The 22,091-nt window shown below is 56.2% G+C and overlaps 1 protein-coding gene across 4 annotated transcripts in view; it reads right to left on the bottom strand.

Moving 5' to 3' along the window:
- PAPLN (papilin, proteoglycan like sulfated glycoprotein) overlaps window positions 1-17,239 on the bottom strand; it is a 37,785-nt gene extending 20,546 nt beyond the window's left edge. Inside the window, exons 1-14 of one of the 4 annotated variants that reach the window (XM_061429356.1) lie at window positions 17,045-17,239; window positions 14,182-14,249; window positions 8,162-8,277; window positions 7,195-7,255; window positions 6,765-6,867; window positions 4,725-4,855; window positions 3,802-3,925; window positions 3,277-3,357; window positions 3,010-3,182; window positions 2,779-2,902; window positions 2,184-2,310; window positions 1,753-1,818; window positions 1,019-1,226; window positions 357-539 (exon numbers count right to left, since the gene is read on the bottom strand). In XM_061429356.1, coding sequence (XP_061285340.1) covers window positions 357-539; window positions 1,019-1,226; window positions 1,753-1,818; window positions 2,184-2,310; window positions 2,779-2,902; window positions 3,010-3,182; window positions 3,277-3,357; window positions 3,802-3,925; window positions 4,725-4,855; window positions 6,765-6,867; window positions 7,195-7,255; window positions 8,162-8,277; window positions 14,182-14,238 — 1,554 coding nt within the window. In that variant the 5' untranslated portion in view covers window positions 14,239-14,249; window positions 17,045-17,239. Of the gene's footprint in view, window positions 1-356; window positions 540-1,018; window positions 1,227-1,752; window positions 1,819-2,183; window positions 2,311-2,778; window positions 2,903-3,009; window positions 3,183-3,276; window positions 3,358-3,801; window positions 3,926-4,724; window positions 4,856-6,764; window positions 6,868-7,194; window positions 7,256-8,161; window positions 8,278-14,181; window positions 14,250-16,000; window positions 16,078-17,044 lie in introns of those variants that run through there. The other 3 variants (XM_061429353.1, XM_061429354.1, XM_061429355.1) reach the window with 3 other exon arrangements.
- Window positions 17,240-22,091: the final 4,852 nt, after the last annotated feature.

Here is a 22,091-nt window from a genome sequence, read left to right as displayed (position 1 = left end):
CTGGGGGGTGCCCATAAGGCAGGGGGAAGGGAAGATGCCTGAGTCCTAAAGTCAGACCCAGGGTCCAGGACTGGACAGTGGTGAAGGGGAGGAGGGGAGGGGGAAGGAAGAGGGGGGAGGGGGAAGGAAGAGGGGGGAGGGGGAAGGAAGAGGGGGGAGGGGGAAGGAAGAGGGGGGGAGGGGGAAGGAAGAGGGGGGGAGGGGGAAGGAAGAGGGGGGGAGGGGGAAGGAAGAGGGGATGATGCCCAGGGATCAGGACTCAACAGTGGGAGAGGGGAGAGGGGAGAGGGGAGAGGGGAGAGGGGAGAGGGGGAGGGGGAGGGGGAGGGGGAAGGGAGGGGAGGGGCAGTACTCACTAGACCCCAGGCGCCCACGTGCCAGGCCTGGTCACTGAGGGGGGGACAGTCGTCATGCACACAGGGCTCAGTGAGAGGTGGACGGTCCTCCAAGGAGCAGGCCGTGGCGTGGAGCAGAGACCCCTCGTCACCCCGGCAGGTGACACTCCGCCTCCGGACCCCCGCACCACAGCTGACAGAGCACTGTGAGGACCGGGCTGTCAGCGAGAGCTGGTCCTCGCCCAGCTGGGGGCCCACCAGCCTGGCATGGAGGGCAGACAGCGCTCCGTGGCCCCAGGCCCAGAGAGGCCGAGTCACCCTCCTGAGGTCACACAGCCTGAACAACGGTGGCGGACACTGGGCTGAAGTGTGTTTTCCTTTATTTGCAACTGCTATACACATAACTGGCCAGAAGCAGTGACCAGCAGCTCCAGCCCCTCCCTCGCCCCCAAACAACATGCCCGGCTCCTTTCCCACCCGCCCTGGACCCTCGAAAAGGAGGAACAGCGCTGGAGCAGGGATCCAAGCCCCTGCTCCTAGCCCCAGCCTTGACCACAGCCTCTGGGACCACCTGGCAGGTCCCTTCTCTCCCAGGAGCCACTTCCCCTGAGGATGACAAGTCTTTCAGAGTTGCCGGCGGCCACCCAGGCCCACCAACCCCGTCCCAGAGGGGCCGGGCTCACCTCGCTCCAGGGCTCCACGCTCCAGCCTGTGCAGTGCTGCAGGTTGCAGGCCCGTGTGCCCGGGGGCTTCTCAGGCAGACCCTCGCACTCAGCATCCTCAGCAGCCTCCTGGGCACTGGCCCCATCAGACAAGACACAGTAGACGGAGCGGGACTGGGAGCCGCCCCCACAGGAGGCCGAGCAGAGCGTCCAGGGCCCCGTCTTCCAGCTGGTGGGAAGCAGGAGCGCACTGAGGTGGGCCCTGCAGCTGGGTCTGAGGTCCAGGCCCAGGGGGGCGGCACCCAGGAGCGGAGTGGGGACCCCCCTCCCCAGCCCATCCTCCGAGCATCGGGCTGTCCAGGTGAGGGGCAGAGAACCCTGCCCAAAGGCCTAGGTCCAGCCCTGCTCACCATTCCCACCACTGTGCCCGGGTCCCTATAAACACGGAGCCTGGCTGCCTCCCTCCCAGGGCTCCTGTCCTCACATGGACCCCTTTCTCCTTCTCACCAGGTCACCATCACCCCAGCCAGACTCCACTCCCTCCAGGTCTGACCTTAGTGGAGGGGGGAATCTCCCTGAGGGGACATGCTCACCCATATGTGCAGCGGCCCTTCCCGGCCCTGGACGATAGGACCATCCCCACCGCATATGCAAAGCCAAGCCTACCACCATCCCAAGAGACCAGCTGCCTGCCACCAAGGCCACCGGGTGGAAGACGGCACAGCCCTGCAGGGAGCCAGCGGCCCGAGGATTACCTGCTCCTGCACACACGCTGGGCCCCAGCAAGGTGCCACGCTCTGGGCCGGTGCAGGTAAGAGGTCCTTGGTGCACAAAGAAAGGCATCGCCAATGCCCTCAGGCCCCTGGGCCCAAGCCCTGGTCCACTCCTTGGCATCCGCCAATTTCCTGCCAGCTCACACCAATGGGGCCTCTGGTACCCACACCACCGTCCACCCCCCCGCCATTAGCCTGGACATTCTGGGCACTGTGTGGGCTCACAAGGGTGGACAGAACCACTCAGGGTCTCACACTCAGGCCCCCCACTGCCTCCTCCCCACCCAGCTGCAGCTATCAGGAGCCCTCCAGCCTCCTGCTTTTCCCAACACCTAAAGCAGCTCAGGGCCTCCACCCCCTTCCCACCGAAGAGCTTGGGCCCTGCCTGGGCAGAGGGGCGGGCAGGGCCTCACCGCTTGGTGTGTGGGCAGGGCTGCAGGCTGCAGGGGCGGCGGTCAGCTGGCCGCGACTGGGGCTGGCACAGGTGCTCAGGGTAGACCTCGTTATCCATGGTGCAGAACACCCAGCGAGTCTGCTGACCTGCAGAGGCCCGGCCACAGCAGGCAGCTGGTCAGTCCACATTCACCCAATGCATTCTCTGGGCCAGGCTCCCTTCTAGACACATTCTGAGTATCACCTTGTTTGAGGCTCAGTGACCCCCCTGGGTAGGTGGCCATCACCACGTCTGAGCTCAGAGAGCTTTCTCTATGGGTGACGGAGCCCCTCTCTGACACCTGGTCACTGGCTCCAGGCCCACCCTCCACCACCAAAGGAATACCATGTCCTAGGAGATGCCACTGCCTCCAGGAAGCCCTCTGGTTCGCTTAGCTAAGGTAGGGGCCCTTTGTCGAGTCTCCCCACTCCTGGGTTTCCCCAAGGGGGCCCCCCGTGACATGCAGATGTTGCATCTACTTGTCCACCTCCCTCCCATGGCTGGAGCGCCTGCAGAAGAGAGCTGAGCCCTGCACACAGCCACGCGCCACCCCCGACCCAGGCCACTGCCCTCACCTCCACCACATTCAGCGCTGCAGTCGCCCCACGAGCCGTGGCTCCAGCTGAAGCCGGGCTGCGGGGCACCCAAGGGCAGGTGGTACTCGAAGTGCACGCCTGGGTTGGGCTCCTGGCTGATGAGCTGTGCAGGAGGGTCCCCATTGAGGCTGGACGCCAGGGGGCCGCCCCTGCTCACCCCGAAGCCCTCCTGCCAGCCTCTTGGGGGCCAAGTGCTCACCCCCCACTCACCTCAATGACCAGGGGCTCCGAGGTGGGGCCGCGGGCGTGGAGCTGCTCGGGCGCCAGGTCCCCTTCAGCTCCCCGCTCATAGTGCAGGAGGGTGCTGGCCACGGGCAGGGCGCGGGCACCCTCGATGGTCCAGTGTCCATTGAGGTAGTATTCGCCACGGATGCTCTTCACCGCTGCGCCGGGGGAGCACCCCAGTCAGCTGCCAAGGCAGCACCCACCTCCCTGCCACGGCGACAGCCCCGCCTCGGACCCCAAAACTGTCCTCACCCAGGAAATTCCTGCTGGCTGCCGCTTCCTCGATGCGGATGCTGGTGGCCCCCATGGGGACGATGAGGATCTGGTTGTAGCCTGAAGGGCAGAGACATTCTGGGACCACCAGCCACAAGGAGGAGTTGGCCCTGAGGCTGCCCAGTGCCTGGCCCCACAGGTGGGGTCGCCAAGTGGGACACAGCAGGGCCAGGGCTTGGGAAAGTGTTTCTGAAGGAGGAAATGCCTGCACAGAGGATGGACGGGTCCAGCACCCAAACTGATGGGAGGGGAGGGGAATGGAGGGGACAGATGGGGACGATGGGGGGAAGGGGAGGACATGCCCAGGCATCACTGGATAAGTGGGTGGCGATCCTAGCATGAGCCCACAGGCTCCTGGGCAAGGGTTTGGCCTCCACCCTGAGGTCTTCACGACCTGAGCACCAGATCACACCATCTCGGTGTTGTGCCAGCGAGCAAGATGCCAGGAAGGGGCATGCGACAGATCCCGGTCTGAACTGTCTGCAGACCCCACAAGGATCGCACCTCTGCTGAGGTCATTGGCCTCAAAGACGCCCGTGACAGGGTAGCAGGTCGTGCCGTCACCCCCGCACCGCAGACACTTGTCCTCCTCCTTCGACGAGTCCAGGTGGTGGTCACAGCCAACGACCTGCCAGGCGGAGGTGAGAGGAGATGCGAGAGACCCAGGGCGGGTCACGGTCACACCTGGACTGGAACCCTGGCCGCCCGGCCAGTCCCAGGAGGTGCAGTAACCATTCGCTGGCCAGGGGCGCCGAGTTAGCCTTGAACCTGGCCGGTAGCTGATCATCCACCTCTCCTGCCTGCACGGCGCCCGCGTCCCCTTCTCCGGCAACAGCACCTCGTTTTCCTTCGGAAGCCACCTCTCTCCCACAGCGTGTGGACATGGCTTCTGGGCAGTAGTGTCGGGCCGGTCAGCAGGCTGTGCGCTTTGCTCAAGGCGTTCGGGGGAGCCCCAGGTGAGGGCAAGCCAGAGGCAACCCCGCGTTGCTGGCACTTCTGGGAACAGCGCCCCTGCCCCAGGGAGCGGCCAGGCTATGACAACGGAAGCCTGGGGCCACTGGGCCATCTTCACAGCTCACCAGAAGAACTCGCCAACCCTCAGCGGACCCAGAGGAGAAGAAAGTCAAGCGAGGAGAGATTTTCCAGAGCATCAGCCAGGCCCCTGCAGCCAGCCCGCCCCTCCCTCAATGGCTTTTTTTCCCCCTTAAGTCACTTTTACTTTTACTAACTTGCCACCCAGAAGCTTCCTCTTATTGTTGAGTTTTCAAAGGGCAAAGGTAAGAGGGCCACAGGACATCGGAGATGCAAGGCACCTTAGAAGCTAGTCTTGAGAAGGCATCATGGTCAGGAGAGCCTCTGGTGGGGGGCAGGTGGACATCCTGTAATGAGCCCCAAACCTGCTGGTGGGGGTGGCGGGGACAACTCACCCTGCAGCTGCCATCCACACAGATGTCCCGTCTGCCAGGTTCACAGGGTGTCCCGTCTACAACGGCCTCCTTGTGCTTGTAGTAAAAGCTCTCCCCCTTGGGGATGCAGTTCAGCTCACATTTGTTGGGGGCTGCGGTAAGCAAGAGGGGCGAGTTGAGAGGCTAAGTGAGGTTGAAGGCCTGTGCGAGCAACAGCGAAGTGTGGGCAGGGGCCGGAAACAGGCACACACGTGTGTGCACACACACACAGGGAGAGGAAGCCCTACGCCATCACACCCCCAGTGGCTCAAAATCCCACCACCGTCACAGAGGGAAAGATCTTCTCCATGAAGTGGATACATCTCTGGGAATTAAGTCGAGGAAAAATCCTAGAATTAGGAAAAAGCTAGACACTTGAAGAGGTCTATCTCAGCATTACTATTTATAGTATTCTGACTGTCAGCTACTCTTTAATTACTATAACTAGATTATTACACCTGTGGACTGTGCTATTAAGAACTGTGATTATGAAGACCAACCAGTAATGCGGGGAGATGTTTATAATAGAATGCAAAGTGATACCATGTAACAATCACAAATACATAAACAGAGAGAGAAAGTAATGTGAAAGGAGCTAGAAAGAAAGGCTAGCAGCAATCCTATGAAAAAGGTGGGTTAATTTTCTTGTTTCAGTTTTTATATTTATCTGTTTGAATACCCAGGAGTGCTAACAGGATTGTAATCACCTCCACCACAAAGAAGGCATCCCTCGGCAACCCTTTTTAAACTTTCCTCTAGTTTTTCTGTAATATTTTGCTGTTGTTCAGTTGCTAAGTTGTGTCCAACTCTGCCATGCCACAGACTGCAACACTCCAGGCTTGTGATGCCATGGACTGCAACACTCCAGGCTTCCCAGTCCTTCACCATCTCCTGGAGTTTGCCCAAACTCATGTCCACTGAGTTGGTGATGCCATCCAACATTTCGTCCTCTGTCGCCCCCTTCTCCTGCCCTCACTCTTTCCCAGCATCAGTTTTTTCCAATGAGTCGGTTCTTAGCAAATTATCTTCAACATACCCTCACCTTAGGATCCAGGAGGAGCAATGAATGCAAACTACCCCACTGGGGCTCCACCTCTAGCCAAGACCCCTCCCCCAGCCCACAGCACACACAAGACATAAAATGTTCACTGATTTGGAATCCAGAGTGCCAGAGTTTCCAGGAGTCATCTACAGTGAGCAGTGAAAACTCATACTGGGAAGGATTAGCCTACAGCATATCTGACTCATCGAAAATGTTTTAATTACACCATGTTAGTGACTTTTGTTTTTTCTTGAACTGTACCACTCTAAAAATCAATGACCTACACCCTCCTCAGTTACCCAGAGCATGGCCTCCAGCCCCAGAGATTCTGAGCAAATGAGCTCTTGCCACACCAAGCCCCCAGGCAGCCCAGCCTGCAGTTTGCCCAAATTTGGGCACAGGTCTCAACGCCACCCCACCCCCATCCCCTCAGCCCACCCAGAGACTCCTGCCAGTGAGGAAGGCTTCAGGGAGCAGGCCAAACAAAAGAAGGCTCAAAACTGCCCAGAACCGGCCAAGGCTTGGCCTGAAACACTGAATACCCAGGGGGAAGGATGGAAAAACCTCAAAATGGTCACCACCGTTGTGCCCTGCTGGGAGTACTGGAGGTTTTTTTTAAATGTATTTGAAAACGCGTCTAGAATATGGTGAGGGCTTCCCAGGTGGCTCGGCAGTAAAGAATCCGCCTGCCATGCAGAAGACGCAAGAGAGATCGGTTGGATCCCTGGGTCGGGAAGGTTCCCTGGAATAGGAGGAAATAGCAGCCCACTCCAGTATTCTTGCCTCGAAAAGTTCCATGGGCAGAGCAGTCCATGGGGCCGCAAAGAATGGGACAGGACTGAAAGATTGAGCACCATAATATGGTAGTGAGAATTGCGAAACGCAAAGTCAATGTAGCAAAGAGATTCCCCAAAGAAGGGGCCCAGCGTAGGACAACGCAGGGTGGGGCAGCAGGGGCGCCCGAACGGCGGCGCACTTACCCCCGTAGTAGGGCAGCCACTTGTAGCGCCGCCCCTGGAACTCGTGGCTGTCAAACTCCGCGCACTGCTCCGCCCTGAAGTCGCGGGAGCCATCGGGACAGCTCTGTGGAGAGGAGGGGGCAAGGGAGGGGGCTTGTGGGTCCACCATTGGGGTCCCGCTGGACCCCGGGGAGGCCGGGCCCTGTTCCCCCAACCCCTGCTGCAGCTTCGGGGAGGCGGGGTTGCCCCCCCACCCGCCCCGCCCAGGGCTCCCGTGTGCCCCCCTCCAGGGGGCTTGGGGTAAGGAGGCGAAGGTATCCTTTCAGGCGGCGGGGTGAGGAAGTGACTGCCATGCACCCACGTGCGGGGGTGGGGGGCTTCCCAAGGCCAGTATGTCAGCTACGGAGGGGGTCCGGGGAGCTGTCCTCCACCCCCAGGGGCTGTACCTTACCTCCGTGCGGCAAGAGCGGTGGCTCCGGGTGGGACCCACGCAGCTGGAACCCCCATCTCTCCTGCAGGGTGAGAGCACTGGAAAGAGCCAAACCCCCAGGACCCAGCACCTCGCCCCCTCATGGGTCTCTCCCACAGGCCCCCCCCCCCCCCCCGCCCCCGACCCCCAGCTGCGGTGGAGCTACCCGGTGAGCACTGCTGGGCCAGAGGGGTGGCAGGAGAGGAGGGGGCTCCCAAATCCCCTTAGGCAGGTATAGTGAGCCCTGTGTTCAGACCTGGGAGAAGCCCGACCCAGAAGGCTAACTAGCCTAGAGCTTGGCTAACTAGGGGCCACTCTACCTCTTAAAGCATATTCCCAGAGAAGACTCAAATTCTGTCCTTGGAGATGCAATATATACCCACTTGGTAAAGTTATTCTGCCATTTAAGAGGAGTAAATGTGGGTAAGACACTTAGAATAGTATCTTCTCTCTGCCTCTTCAGGCAAAGTTTTCAGGAACCGTTAAACCCCCGATAGGCAGAGCATCACCACCCCTTCTTTTGCGCCCTATGGTACTCGTCAGAGTGCAGGGCACGCAGCAGCAGCTTAATAAGTCACTTAGAGTGAGAAACATCTATACTTGAAGAAGGGGCTGACGGCAGAGAAACCGCACACATTAGGAATTTTTGAGGATTATTCGTTAATTCAACAAGAATTCATTACACCTGCCGGCACTGCTGGAGAAGCTAGGGACTCAGGGGTGGATGAAGCAGGAATGGCACCAGCTCCCTGAAATAAGGCTGTCGTTGCAATCAGAGTGTCAGTATGCGGAAATGACTCAATTTCAAGTTCTCCACTGATGCTGCTCCCAGAACAAATCTGTCGTGTGGTAGGTTTTGCCCTTGTAGCCCTGCCACTGGCCCAGGACACCCAGCCGCTCCCCCGCGCCTGCTCTCTCTTAACAAGCTGGCCCATCCCCGCCTTCCTACCTCTGGGTGTAGCAGGGACGCTCCCGGAAGCTGACGCCCCCTCCACAGGTCCGGCTGCAGGGGCTCCAGTTACCCCAGGAGCCCCAGGTGTCACTCTGCCGCCTCACCTGGGGAGCCTGGAGGAGGACACGCTCAGCAGTGGGAGTCAGCGCTTGGAGCCCCCACAGGAGTGCTCAGGGCTGCCCTGACACCCCCAGCCTTGGAGCATTGCCCTCCCCTGCAAGGAGGCTGAGACGGTGTCTCCTAGAGCTGAGCCTTCAGGACTGCAGCTCCCCCAGGCACCCCAACATCCTCATTTGTGGAATAAGCCAGCTTTCACCATAAGGAGCTGGGAGCCAACCCAGCCTCCCCATCCGTCAATGCCGCCTCCACCAGCAGCCCCTATGTGCCCAGTACAGCGGGCAAGCTGCGGGCAGAGAGCTCTTCCCTGATCGTGTCTGACCATGACATCCCCTGGCTGGGCAGAGTTTGGTCTGAGAACCAGGATGTCTAGAAGCATACTCTTGAATGGAACCCCCGGAGCAGCAAAGCATGCCCTCCCAGGAGGAAGACATAAAAGCGCAGGAGGAACGGCGTGTCATCAGGTAGGATGGGCTCCAGGTGTTCGGGGAATGCCGTCCACCTGAAGCGCCATGTTTTTGTAGCTCTGGCCTAGTCAGAACTTAATCTAATCGTGTGCATGTGTGTGTGTTAGGATGGGGTGGTGATTCCTTCCTGCCAAGCTGTGGCAGGGGCCCCCAGGAGTCCCCCAGTGTCTATCCTCCCCTTCTCCCACTAAGAGAACCCTTGACTCCTAGCTGGATAGCTGGCTGCCCTCCCACCCAAGTTCGTTTCCCAGGTTTCCCGCAGCCAGCCACAGCTATGTCACTAAATTCTTGTCAGTGAGATGTACGTGAAAGGTGCTGGGTGGCAGCCTTCCTTGTGGCTCAGCTAGTAAAGAATCTGCCCGCAATGCGGGAGACCTGGGTTCAATCCCTGGGTTGGGAAGATCCCTTGGAGAAGGGAAAGGCTACTCACTCCAGTATTCTGGCCTGGAGAATTCCATGCATTGCATAAACAGTCCATGGGGTCACAAAGAGTCAGACACGACTGAGCGAGATTTTCTTTCCTAGCAGTCTCCAGTACAGGCATATTTCAGAGATATTGTAGGCTTGGTTCCACCAAAATAGAGCAAATATTGTGATAAAGCAGATCACACAGCTTTGGGGATTTCCCAGTACATGTGAAAGTTCTTTGTACTATACTAGAATCTGTTAAGTGTGCGATAGCATTAAAAATAATGTATGTACCTCAATTAAAAAGTACTTTATTGCTAAACAAATGATAGCCATCACCCAAACTTTCATCAAGTTGTAATCTTTTCACAGTGGTAGCATCAGAGATCATTAATCAAACATCCCCATAACAAACATAATAATGATTTAAAAGTTTAAATATTTTGAGAGTTTCAAAAATGTGACAAAGTGAGCAAATGCTATTGGAAAAAATGACATTGATAGACTTTCTCAACACAGCATTACTACAAACCTTCAGTTTGTTAAAAAAAAAAAAAAAAAAGCACTAGCTGCAAAGCACAGTTAAGCCTAATAAAACAGAGTGCCTGTAATCTCCTTAAGGGATAGCTTGCGTGTTCATTTGTCCTTTTTCTTAGTCCTCCTATACGCCTTCCTGCTGGTTGGAAATCAGATGTGATGGCTGGAATTGGAGCAGCCTTTGAAACTCTGTGGTAATTTAGGAACAGAAGTTTTGAACACTGAAGCAAAGGTACAAGAATCCTGGAGCACTTGGTGAGACAGAACATCCCTAGGTTTCTGACCATGCATGTCTATGAGAGAGAGGAATCAGGTCTTTTTTTGTTGAAGGACTGTCATTTGGGACTCTAACAGGAAAATAATCCTAATGGATACAGGTTCCCACCAGAAGGATCTGGTACCCTGCAGCTGACTTCAGAAGTCCACATGCTACCCCCATATTCTCTCATTTACTCCACAGAACAACCTGACCATCCTGGTGCATGGAAAAGAGGCGCAGAAAGAGAGGGAGCCACAGGAACAAGTGGACACAACAGCAGCTTGGCTTCACTCCAGGCCTCTGCTCTTGTACCAGGTTCCCACCAACCTCACCTGGGGAACCAAGGGGGGACACTGGATGAGGCTTGAGGAGATGGACGGGTGTTAGACTTGCTTTCTTGCTGGGAGGCAAAATGTGGATTGGAAGTATGTCCTGTTTGTTTGAAGGGGACTTTATCTTAGGGCGTCACAACATAATAATCTCTAGAGGAAAAAATCCCTGCCATTTTCCCTAGAACTCAAGTTCTCAGGCAGAAAAGCAAACTGTTCCTCACGTAGTGAGCCTCCTGCCACCACCCAAGATCTCGGGTGAGGATGGAGGTTTGCGCATGCGCAGATTACGCCCAGCGCTCTTCTAGCGCCCCGGTGGCAAACATCTAGTTATCCTTGGTTTATAACAAAACCATGAACCCTGAATCAGAACAACTCACACACGTTTGCTGAACCGCATACAAAACCAAGAAGGAAGGGCCAACTAGATCAAAGTCTGAGCTTTTCACTCTTCAAATCATTTACCCTTCATTTCTAAGTGGGCCAGATCTCCAAGCTTCTAAAAACCAGGACATACAAGTGTTCCATGAAATTTAAACTGAAATTTACTTGATCAGTTCCTATTTTAAAGGGGAAGGTATTGAGTGTTGGGGATAGAGGGTGACTTTCCAGGGATGATAAGCACCTCCCCCCAGACTCATCACTGTGAAAAGTGAAAGTGTTGGTCGCTCAGTCCTCTCTGACTCAGTGCGATCCCATAGACTGTAGCCCACCAGGCTCCCCTGTCCATGGGATTCTCCAGGCAAGAATACTGGAGTGGGGAGTATTCAGCACGTTCAGCCAGGAGCAGCACAGACGCATCTCGTTTCTCTGTAATTACCCAAACCACAAGCGGCATGATGGTGTGAAGCCGGAATGAGCTGGGCCGGTCCACCCTCACCTGGGCCTGTCCTCACCTGCCTCCTGCCGCCCTCCCCACCCCACCAGCTCCTCCTCCAACCCCTACCTGGGCAACTCAGGAAGCCCCCTTTCCTGTCGCACTGTTCCCCTGGGATCACCTGCCCAACGTGCTGGGGTGGGAGTGGGAACAGAGCAGAAGCAAGGAGACTGGAAGACCCCTTGTGAAACCTCCCCTGACCAACATGGGGCAGGGGGCAGTGAGAGGTGTGATGCGTTATTCCTCCTTAATCGACTATTCATTCTGCTCAAGCTGACCCCTGTCAGCACTGAGAATGATCCTGTGAAAGGTTGGGGATGGTGGGGAGGGGGTCCCGCCACAGCTAGAATCAGCCTGGGTCATGGAGGGGGAGTCCTGCCCCCAGTTACAACCAGTCTGGGCTATGGAGTGGGGGTGGGTCTCACCCCCAGCTACAACCAGCCTGGGCTATGGGGGGGGTCCCAGCCCCAGTTACGACCAGGCTGGGCTATGGGGGAGTAGGTATTGCACCCAGCCAGAACCAGCCTGGGCCATGGGGCAGTCCCACCCCCAGCTATAACCTGCCTGGGCCATGGAGGGGGGTATTGCACTCAGCTAGAACCAGCCTGCCGGAGAAGGCAATGGCACCCCACTCCAGTACTCTTGCCTGGAAAATCCCATGGACAGAGGAGCCTGGTAGGCTGCAGTCCATGGGGTCGCTAAGTCAAAGACTGAGCGACTTCACTTTCACTTTTCACTTTCATACATTGGAGAAGGAAATGGCAACCCACTCCAGTGTTCTTGCCTGGAGAATCCCAGGGAAGGTTGAGCCTGATGGGCTGTCGTCTTTGGGGTCGCACAGAGTCGGACACGACTGAAGCGAGTTAGCAGCAGCAGCAGAACCAGCCTGAGCCACACCCTCCTCCAGACAGTGGAGTGGATAAGGGGAGGTCCCAGCCCCACGTACCCAGGTGTTTCTAAGGGAGAAAGCGCCTAACAGGCCCCAGGTTACTTCAGATCCCTCATTTCCCTGCATGGAACCTGTGTGTGGGCGTCATTACTCTCCAATTTAAAGGGATCTAAGATCTGATGATCTGCTTAGCGACACACAGCTGCTAGGTGGTGGCTCTGAGTTTCATCTCAGTGTCCTGACTGTCACCACGCCCCCCCTCCGCAACCTGAGCTGCGACCTCAGTGCCGCCTGTGGCGAGGCCCTCAGGGTGTGGCACTGAGGAGGCAAGGGCCATGGGGTAGCAGAGGTGAGCTGGGGACACCGGAAGGTGGTGGAGAGGACGTGAGGAAGGGGGCTCTAGCCCACTCTGTGCTCTGACTGAGGCCCATGCTAAACCCGCTGCCCACTGCTGACTCCCACCCCGGCCTTCCCGCTGGCTGGAGGAGGACTTCTCAGGCTTCACTCACATTTCCACAGAGACAGCATCACCCTGCCCCTCTCCCAAAGCAGTGAACAGTGTGGGTCCGTTCTCAGGAGGCAGGGCTGTGAGCCTCCCTAGTGGAGCCCTCTCCAGGGGTGGATGGAATCTGTGCCCTCCATCCTGCTGGGCAGGAGCAGCTCCAGGAACAAGCCCCGCTCGGCACACAGTCCCCTCCCCCAAGGTGGGGCCTGTGATCTAGAAGATTCCCTGTACCTCCTTGGAACCCAGGTAGGTTCTCCAGGAAGCCTTGTCCCTCAGGCCCCTGGTAATGAAACAGTTACTGTGATCACCAGTTGCCTTCCTGTATCCACTCTCTGAATTTTCACTAATATGGTAGCCACTAACCACATGAGGCTGTTTAAATTCATGTTCATTAAAATCAAATAAGGGCTTCCCTGGTGGTCCAGTGGTTAAGGATCTGCCTGCCCAATGCAGGGGACACTGTCTCAATCCCTGATCTGGGAAGATTCCACATGCCGCAGCTGAGCCCGAGTGCCACAGCTACTGAAGCCTGTGCGCCCTGGAGCCCGTGCTCAGCAATGAAAGACACCGCAATGAGAAGCTCATGCATGGCAAGTAGAGAGTAGCATGCACGTAGCAACAAAGACTCAGCCCAGTTAAAAATAATTTTAAAAATCAAATAAGATTCAGTTCCTCGGAGAAGGCAATGGCACCCCACTCCAGTACTCTTGCCTGGAAAATCCCATGGACAGAGGAGCCTGGTAGGCTGCAGTCCATGGGGTCGCAAAGAGTCAGACACGACTGAGCAACTTCACTTTCACTTTTCACTTTCATGCACTGGAGAAGGAAATGGCAACCCACTCCCGTGTTCTTGCCTGGAGAATCCCAGGGACGGCGGAGCCTGGTAGGCTGCCGTCTATGGGGTCGCACAGAGTCGGACATGACTGAAGCGACTTAGCAGCAGCAGCAGCAACAACAAAGACTCAGCCCAGTTAAAAATAATTTTAAAAATCAAATAAGATTCAGTTCCTCAGTTGTACTGACCACATGTCATGTGCTCAGTAACCACATGAACCCAGTGGCTATCTTACTGGACAGCACAGATGCAGAGCATTTCCATCATCTCAGACGGTTCTATTGGACAGCCCCGCTCTAGATGCTAACCCCAGGGGCAGTGGAGGATGGGCCTTGGCAGCCCAAACCTCTACGTCCGAATAGCCCCCATTGAGAGGCAGCAGAGTTTGGTCAATAGGCAGGTGGCAGACATCTGGTAGGATGGCCATTTGGCCCTGCTCCTTGGCTGGTGCCAGCAGGGACCCCTCTTCCATCCAGTGATAGACCATCCCTCCCGACCTCCGCAGCATTAGCAGCGCGCCCAGAACCTTCTGAAGGAGGGGTGGGGCTGCTGGGAAATTGCCAATTCTGCGAACTGTGCCCCAAAGCCAGACAGGAAGTTCTGGGCACCAGAGGTTGCAAGGTCCCACCCGTCTTTGAAGGCTGAGCGGGTTCGCCTCTTCCCGCCCCACCATCCAGACAGTGGCTTTCTCTTGGGGATGGCGCCGCAGCCACTGGCTCCAGCCGTCGGGGGCTCCGACCCGCGGCGACCCTGGGCGGGGGTCGGGGGGGAGCGGGAGGAAGGGTCGCACTCACCGAGGACCCAGGGGCGGGGGGCAGCAGCAGGGGCAGCAGCAGCAGCAGCAGCCGCATCTCGGCCTGGCCTGCGGGAGAGGCGGGGATTGGAGCGGGCGGGGCAGGGACGAGGCGCCGCCCCACCCATCTAAGCCCCGCGCTCCCCGCCGGCTCCCGGGCCAGCACGGATGTGGCGGTCCATCCCTCCCCCGCAGGGTGCCCACAGGTGACCCGGACACCCGCAGAGGGACTGGAGGGGACGCCGCGGAGCGGAGGCGGCGCAGCGGAGGCTCCTATACAGTGAGGGAGGGCAGGCCCGTCTACAACTGGCTTCTAAAAGTTCAAGAGTAACTTCTTTCAGGGTTTCAGAGGGAAGAAAGGAGAGCAATTAAAAACACTGGTTAAAAGTCGAGAGTTCAGATTCAAAGCCATCAGACTCACTGTTTTCATTCACCAAGAGATCCTTTTTTAAAAGCCATTACATCACTTGTTTTAAAACTCGTAAATAAAGACGTTTTTTAAAAGTCTCTGCAGGTACTTTAAAAACGTAAATACTTTGAAAATGCTGATTGTATCTTACTTTAAACCCAAGGCAGCATTTCTCTGCTCCGGAGAAGCTCCACAAGCAGCCTCCCTAAGCCGGTGCGTGGGGGTATGGGTGTGTAAAGTGAGTGCAGTGTGTGCATGTGTGCAGTGTCCTGTTTGTGTGTACAAAATGCCTGTGTGGTGTGGCGTGTGCGAGTGCAGTATGCACTGAGAGTGCAGTCTGGTGCGTGTGCGCAGTATGTGTGCAAGTGTGTACATGCCACCCTGCTGGAGAATGACATACACAATGTGCCCCTTTCAGGAGAAAAGATTAAGCAAGTACTGACTTGTATGCTTAAGTTTTAAAATCTGTAACTCCACCATGGTTCTCTTTAATTTTTCCTAAGCATAAAATGACTTCAGTTTACAAGAATAAAACAGAGCGTACTAAGCCAAGTTCAGCCAAATATAAACTGGCACATCTATGCTGCGTTAATTTAGTTTTAAGAGTGATTCACATAGGCATCATTTTCACTGCAAACCAGGGGTCCCCGGGGCTGGCGGGGTGAGGGGTGGCGGCCCGGCCTGGGCTTGCGACCCCTCGTGGAAAAGCCGCGCGCACGAGGGGAAGCCCGGGTGCCTGGGGAGCCTCGTGCTAGGGCTAACGACGGAGATGCTGCTTCTCTGAAATAGAAGTCCTTCGCGGGGCGGGGACGAACGCAGCTAAAGGAGAGACAGCAGGGAGGACAGGAGAAAAAACAGTCTCAAGGAGAAAAGTTGCTACTGGGAGCGCCGGATGTCTACGGTCCCCGCGCGCCCTTCCCGGTCCCCACGCGAGGATGTCCCCTGCGCCCGCCCCGCGGGGGAACCGGCCCGCTGCAGCCCCCGAGGCGGAGAGAGGCGACTTCCGACGTGAGGAGCCGGGCCAGCACTCGGCTCGGGCGCTCCAGGGCCACAGCCTAGGCAGCACCAAGGAAGAGGAGCGCGCGGTCTCCGAGACCCTGTGCTCCGGAACGGCTTTCGACGGAGGGAAGGGCAGAGGAGGCGGGAGGGTTGGCGTGGGCCGCCCGGGGTTGCGTCTGTTTCAGCCCGGCCCTCTGCCCTCTGAGGCTCCGAGGTTTCCTTTTCGCTTGCGACCTCCCCCATCCCGGCCCTCGGCGCGGAGCGCTCCAGCGAAGAGCGGGAGGCAGGTCTCCTCCCAGGACCCCCACTTCCTCCGACACTGCTCTCCCAGGGAGCCGGGGCGGGCAAATTCCTGCTGCAGCCCAGAGGTGAGCCGCCCCGGGCCCTCGGGTCCTGTTCCTCCGCCTCCTACCTGTCTCCAGGAGCCTCGGGCGCGAAGGGCCCGCGGGACCGCTCCGTCGGTGCCCGCCCCGCCCAGTTGGGAGGTCGGCCCGGTTGCCTGGAACGCCGGCGGAGGCTGGGCTTCCTCCCCGCCCATCTCCTCCTCATCCAGCTCTGCTGTCGTCCATCCCCGGTGACCTGCGATGCCCAGGGTCTCCGCCCCTTTGGGTCTGTGCCAAGGCTTGGTTTGCCCTTCATATTTGGTGCTGGCACCAGTCCCATTTCCCCTGCACCCAAGTCTTCCGGTCTGTGCCATCCTTCCTCTGCACCCACCTTAAACAACACAGCTCTCTGTGCAGCTGCCTGCTTGTCTTCTACCCCTGAATTCTATGCTTCCGCAGGACTCAGTTTCTCCACACACAAGCCGCTGCTTCCTACCTCTCAGCCACCATTTCCCACTGCCTCTGACCTGGCAAACTCCTACTCATCCCTCAAGATCCGCCTAACATCATCCTCTCTAGAAGCTTCCCCACACCACCTCAGGCAGCTGGTGGCCCCCTGCTTCCGCAATCTCCACCTCCGTCTGCTGCAGTTCTCTAACACCCTGCAGGCTCGGACTCTTCCTAAGTCATCTCTGAGGTCCCTGACGGTAGAGCGTGCATGCATCCCTGTCACCTGTGTTCACAGCACTAGTTGGGATCAAGGTAGGAGCTAATTTTCCTTCCTAGTTGTCTTTCTTAACCAAGGCACTCTGTCTTGTCTGCCATCTCTGTCTCGGAAACTGGAAATCACCTATCCTCAGAAAACTAGCCCTTATCCTGGGACACGCTGGAGGTGAGGCGATCATGAGGTTGGCTCCTTTCCCCTCATCCTCTTCTGCCTGCAGCCCCTTTCCTAGCCCAGCTGTTGGTCATTTCCCCCCCGGCCTCCTGAGGAGCAGGGAAAAATCACCAGTGGGGAGCTTACCCCCTCTTCAGACCTGCAGCTCCGGCAACTCATCTCCCTGGACCATCACGGATGCTCAGACAAAATGCTTAGTAAAACATAAGCATGCTAAATTCGGCCCATTACTTACCTATCACTGAAGAGAGGAGATGCAGCAGCTGTGCAGCTGGGGCCCCCTGGGGACTTGTGTGAATTCTTACACAAAGCTTGGCAGAGAGAAGGAAGTGGGATTACCCCCAAACCTCTCTAGAAAAGGAAAAATCGTTTCTCTTATTCAAAAAGCCCCACTCCCTGCCTGCCTCAGCCAGGAATTTTCTGAGCTTGGTCAAAGGTCCCTGTAAAGTGAGAGGCAGCTGCTTCTCTTCCTGTGGGGGGTGGGCAGTCAAAGCACCTTCCTGATGTGTTTCTGGTTTTCCTCTCTGATCCCTTCTTCTCAGAAGCCCAAGTTTCTTACCCCACACCTCAGCTGCAAAGGAGACCCTTTGCTGGGGAGGTAGGTCCCTGGACCCACCAGCGGGGCTCTGGCTATTACTGGTTAGAGCAAGTACTTGCCTTTAAGCCTCATGTTCTACCACCGCAGAGGGACTTGGTGACCACAGGGCCCAGCACACAGAGTCCTCGTTCAATAAAAAGAACTGTGTGCACAAAAACGTGGTGGTTTAGAAAGAAGATTCCAGAAAAAAAGTGTAAGGCCTCTCCCCTAGTAACCACCCCCACCCCCACCCTGATCCTGTGTCATCCCCTGGGTTGCAGCCTGGGGTGGCAGAAGGAGGTCTGCCTCTCACTGTGGGTGAACTCAGGCAAGTCATGTCACCTCCGTAAGTCTCAATTGCTCACTTGAGCCTCACGTGGAGGGTGGCAGAGAAGGGAAGTAACTGGCTTCTATAAAGCTGCTACTAGGTACTCAGTACGGAGAAGGCAATGGCACCCCACTCCAGTACTCTTGCCTGGAAAATCCCATGGACGGAGGAGCCTGGTAGGCTGCAGTCCATGGGGTCGCTAAGAGTCGGACACGACTGAGCGACTTCACTTTCCCTTTTCACTTTCATGCATTGGAGAAGGAAATGGCAACCCACTCCAGTGTTCTTGCCTGGAGAATCCCAGGGACGGGGGAGCCTGATGGGCTGCTGTTTATGGGGTCGCACAGAGTCGGACACGACTGAAGCGACTTAGCAGCAGCAGCAGGTGCTCAGTAAGAGGGTGTTCCTTCTGCCCCTGCTCCCTCCACCTCTATCCTGGATTCCCTACATCTTGGTCATCCTTGTAGATTGCAGATCCAGGGACACAACCCAGAAATGAATGGCCAGACCTCTCTGTGAGGCTGGGTTGGGATCGCAAGCAGGAGAGGAGGGAGATGGCAAAACCCCAAGAGCTCCTGGGATGCACCTCCTCCAGGAAGCCTTCCTTCCACCCACCTGCACTCCCATGATGCAGGGTTGGCCTTAGCACTGTGAACAACTGCAGTGACATATCTGTCTCTCCTCGTCCCTCTAAGCTGTGAACTTTGCAAGGGCAGGGGTCTGTGTTTTTCATCTTTGGACCCTGCACCAGGGCTCCGTAGTGCTCATTCAGAGAGTGGTGCAGGAACCACCGTTGACTGACCACCTCCTGCTGCCATACCTCAGGTCTACACCACTCTCTGAAGGCTCTCTTTGCCCCGTCCCTTTCTGTTTATCTTTGCTGCATTTCTCCCAGTAGATGTCTTGTGCATCTCACCTGACCTGACACACAGGGCTCTTGATTACAAACCACAGAAAAGAACTTGGCTAACTGAAAAAAGTTCTTCAGAGGAAAGACACTGGGAGCTCATAGACTTGACAAGAAGCTGGAGAATCAGCACAGAAATGGGTTGGAATCACAGAAGTGGTCACAGATCATGGTTATGACATCCCACTGGACACTTGACTGCTGCCACCGCCACTTTTAGGCAACACAGACCCTCGTTGCCCCCAGAAAAAGCCCCGAATGATCCTTGCAGACTCTAGCCCCAACAGGAGCATGCCAGCACCCCGACTTCCAGAACCTGGAAAACAAGACTTGGCAGGTCCCCCAGATGGGAGTTCAGGCGCTGGGTTAGCCCAGAGAACAAATGTGGCACCAGCGCTCGGTTAACCTGGACTTAGAACAATGCTTCTCTCCTTTCTGCTCTTTTGGGTGGTGGTTTATTAATTTACTCATTCCTTGAATACCTGAGTGCCTACTCTGCTGGAAGCTGGGGAGGATGAACATCTAGTGTTGATAAACATTTAACCACCAGCTCCCTGGAGGACAAAAAGCACTGCTTTGTAGCCTTGATCTGTTTCCATGGTGTGAACACCCCATGGCTATTTTCAAGCTACTGAGGCAGTGTCGCTAAACATAGGGTTGCAGTGTCAATTCTCCCAAGCCATGGGCGCCAACACACAGACTGTCCAGCCCTTGGGGAGTTCACCTTCCAGTGAAAGTGAGCGTGTCCAACTCTTTGGGACCCCATGGACTATAGAGTCCATGGAATTCTCCAGGCCAGAATACTGGAATGGGTAGCTTTTCCCTTCTCCCAACCCAGGGATCAAACCCAGGTCTCCCGCATTGTGGGAGGATTCTTTACCAGCTGAGCCACAAGGGAAGCCCTACCTTCTAGTAGGGCACTGCCTTCTACCCTTGTGTGTTACCTTACAATAAAACAAATCTTACAACTTGAATATTCAAATATTTCCACTATAAAAGTCACAACCAGACTTCCCTGGTGGTCCAGTGGTTAAAAATCTGACTACCAATGCAAGAAACATGGGTTTGATCCCTGGTCCAGGAAGATCCCAGATGCCACAGGGCGACTAAGCCTGTGCGCCACAACTCCTGAAGCCTGAGCCCTCTAGAGCCCACAAGCCACAATGAGAAAAGCCACCACAATGAGAAGCCTGTGCGCTGCAACTAGAGTAGCCCTACTCACTACGACTAGAGAAAGCCCACACTCAGCAATGAAGACCCATCAGCCAAAACGAAACACAGCACAACCCATGCTACAGCCCACCCGGAATCCAAAAGGAGAAAAGAACACTTCACATTGGAGGATTTTTCTGTCTCGACTTCTCCCCACCCTCCAACACATGTATCCATTTCCCTTGCTAGAGTCATTCAAAGTTGGGGGGTGGGAAGGAGAATGTTCAAACCCTCAAGTGCCAGTCTGCACCCACTCCACCCCCCAAGCCCACCCCACCCTGGTCCGTGGGAGTGAGATGTGAGATGGACAACGCTTACTGTGGCTGACAGGGGCTGTCATACACAGCCTGGCCTTGGAAGGGAGTTGTATCCTCAGAGCAGGGACAGAATTACTGGTTCCCCGACCCTTCCACTAACCCAAGGGCCATCCAGAGACAAAGAGCTGAATTCCTGGGACGTCCTTCCGTGCCCTGGAGCCTGAATCCAGGTCCTGGGACATGGACCCAGGGGGAGGTTGAGGCCTTGTGAAGACTCTGGGGTGTGGGCAGGACACTGCCCGGGGTGGAAGAGCCCCGAGAGCAACAAAAAGGAGGAAGAGAAGTTTTCCAGAAAATTTGTTCTGATTGGCTCCCACACAGCTGCTCTGTTCTCAAGATCTCACCCTCTTCCTTCCACATGGACACACACACACTGCAAGAATCTGGGCTACAGTCACCTCCAGAGAAGCCACTTGCCTGAACTTCTGGAGAAGTGCAGGGAGCTGGTGTGAGGAGACCCCCTCGCCCACCGTCTGCTTCCTGAGGGGGAGGGGCTCTGGCCCCGGCCCCTAAAAAGCCAATGTGGGCTTCGGTGTGGGGCCAGGCCCCAGGGCACAGGCCTGGAGGGTCCCTCCAGCCTCTTATAGGTGGCCCGGCCTCTGGAGCACAGCTGGTGTCTCGTGGCTGAGCAGGGTGGCCTCGGTGCCTTAGTCGTTGCAGAGAGAGGGCGAGGGGTATCATTCTCTGGGTGTGGTCCCGATGTGGGCTGGGCCTTCCCTGCTCTGTGCCTGCTGTCCCTTGGGACCCCCAGAGGCCAGCAGCTAAGACTCCTGAAATCCTCTCCCCTTGGTCACTCTCCACTTCTCTCCCAGGGCACTTCTCACCTCCTCTGCTGCTTCAGCTGCTGTATTTGGATGATTCTCACCCAGAAACTGAGTGATGTCCGTGCCTTGTGCCAAAGTCAGAGAAGCAGCGCCCTGCAATTCAGAAACAGCCTTTCCAACACTCAACTTATCGAAGGGAAAGTAATAACTTTTATCTTCTTGCTGTGCTTCTCTAACCGGTACATTTCAGACCCGTTACCCTGGACTCCTCTTTCAGAGTATAATGCTATTTAAAGATAAGGGGTAGTGTGGTTACTTATGTATTAAAATAGGCACACAGACATACACGTGGATTAAGCTTGAGAATATGATGCTAAGTGAAATAAGCCAGAAACAAAAAGATAAACATCATGTGATTCCACTTCTATGAGTTACCTAGAGAAGGCACAGAGAAGGCAATGGCACCCCACTCCAGCACTCTTGCCTGGAAAATCCCATGGATGGAGGAGCCTGGTGGGCTGCAGTCCATGGGGTCGCTAAGAGTCGGACACGACTGAGCGACTTCACTTTCCCTTTTCACTTTCATGCACTGGAGAAGGAAATGGCAACCCACTCCAGTGTTCTTGCCTGGAGAATCCCAGGGACGGGGGAGCCTGATGGGCTGCCGTCTATGGGGTTGCACAGAGTCTGCACACGACTGAAGCGACTTAGCAGCAGCAGCTGCAGAGAAGGCAACTTCCCAGGTGGCGCTAGTGGCAAAGCAGCAGCCTGCCAAAGCAGGAGACTTAAGACACACGGGTTCCATCCCTGGGTCGGGAAGATTTCCCTGGAGACGGGCATGGCAACCCATTCCAGTATTCTTGCCTGGAGAAGCCAATGGACAGAGGAGCTTGGCGGGCTACAGTCCTTGGAGGTTACAGAGAGTCAGACACAACTGAAGCGACTGAGCACGCACACAGAGAAGGCAACTCATGGAGACAGGAAGTGGAATCGTGGTCACCAGGGGCTGGGGGCAGGAGTGGGGGAGGAATAGGGAGTTAGTGCCTAACAGATACAGTTTCAGTTTAGCAAGATGAAGAGTCCTGGAGATGGATGGTGGTGATGGTTGCACAACATTTTGAGTATAAATTTTGAATTTAAATACCACTGAAGGGACTTGCAGGGGGCTTGGGTTCAA

Source organism: Bos javanicus, chromosome 10 (assembly GCF_032452875.1).
Source record: "Bos javanicus breed banteng chromosome 10, ARS-OSU_banteng_1.0, whole genome shotgun sequence".
Taxonomy (NCBI): Eukaryota; Metazoa; Chordata; class Mammalia; order Artiodactyla; family Bovidae; genus Bos; species Bos javanicus.
The sequence above is the reverse complement of the archived record's forward strand: the minus strand, read 5'-3'. Positions and strand labels throughout refer to the sequence as shown.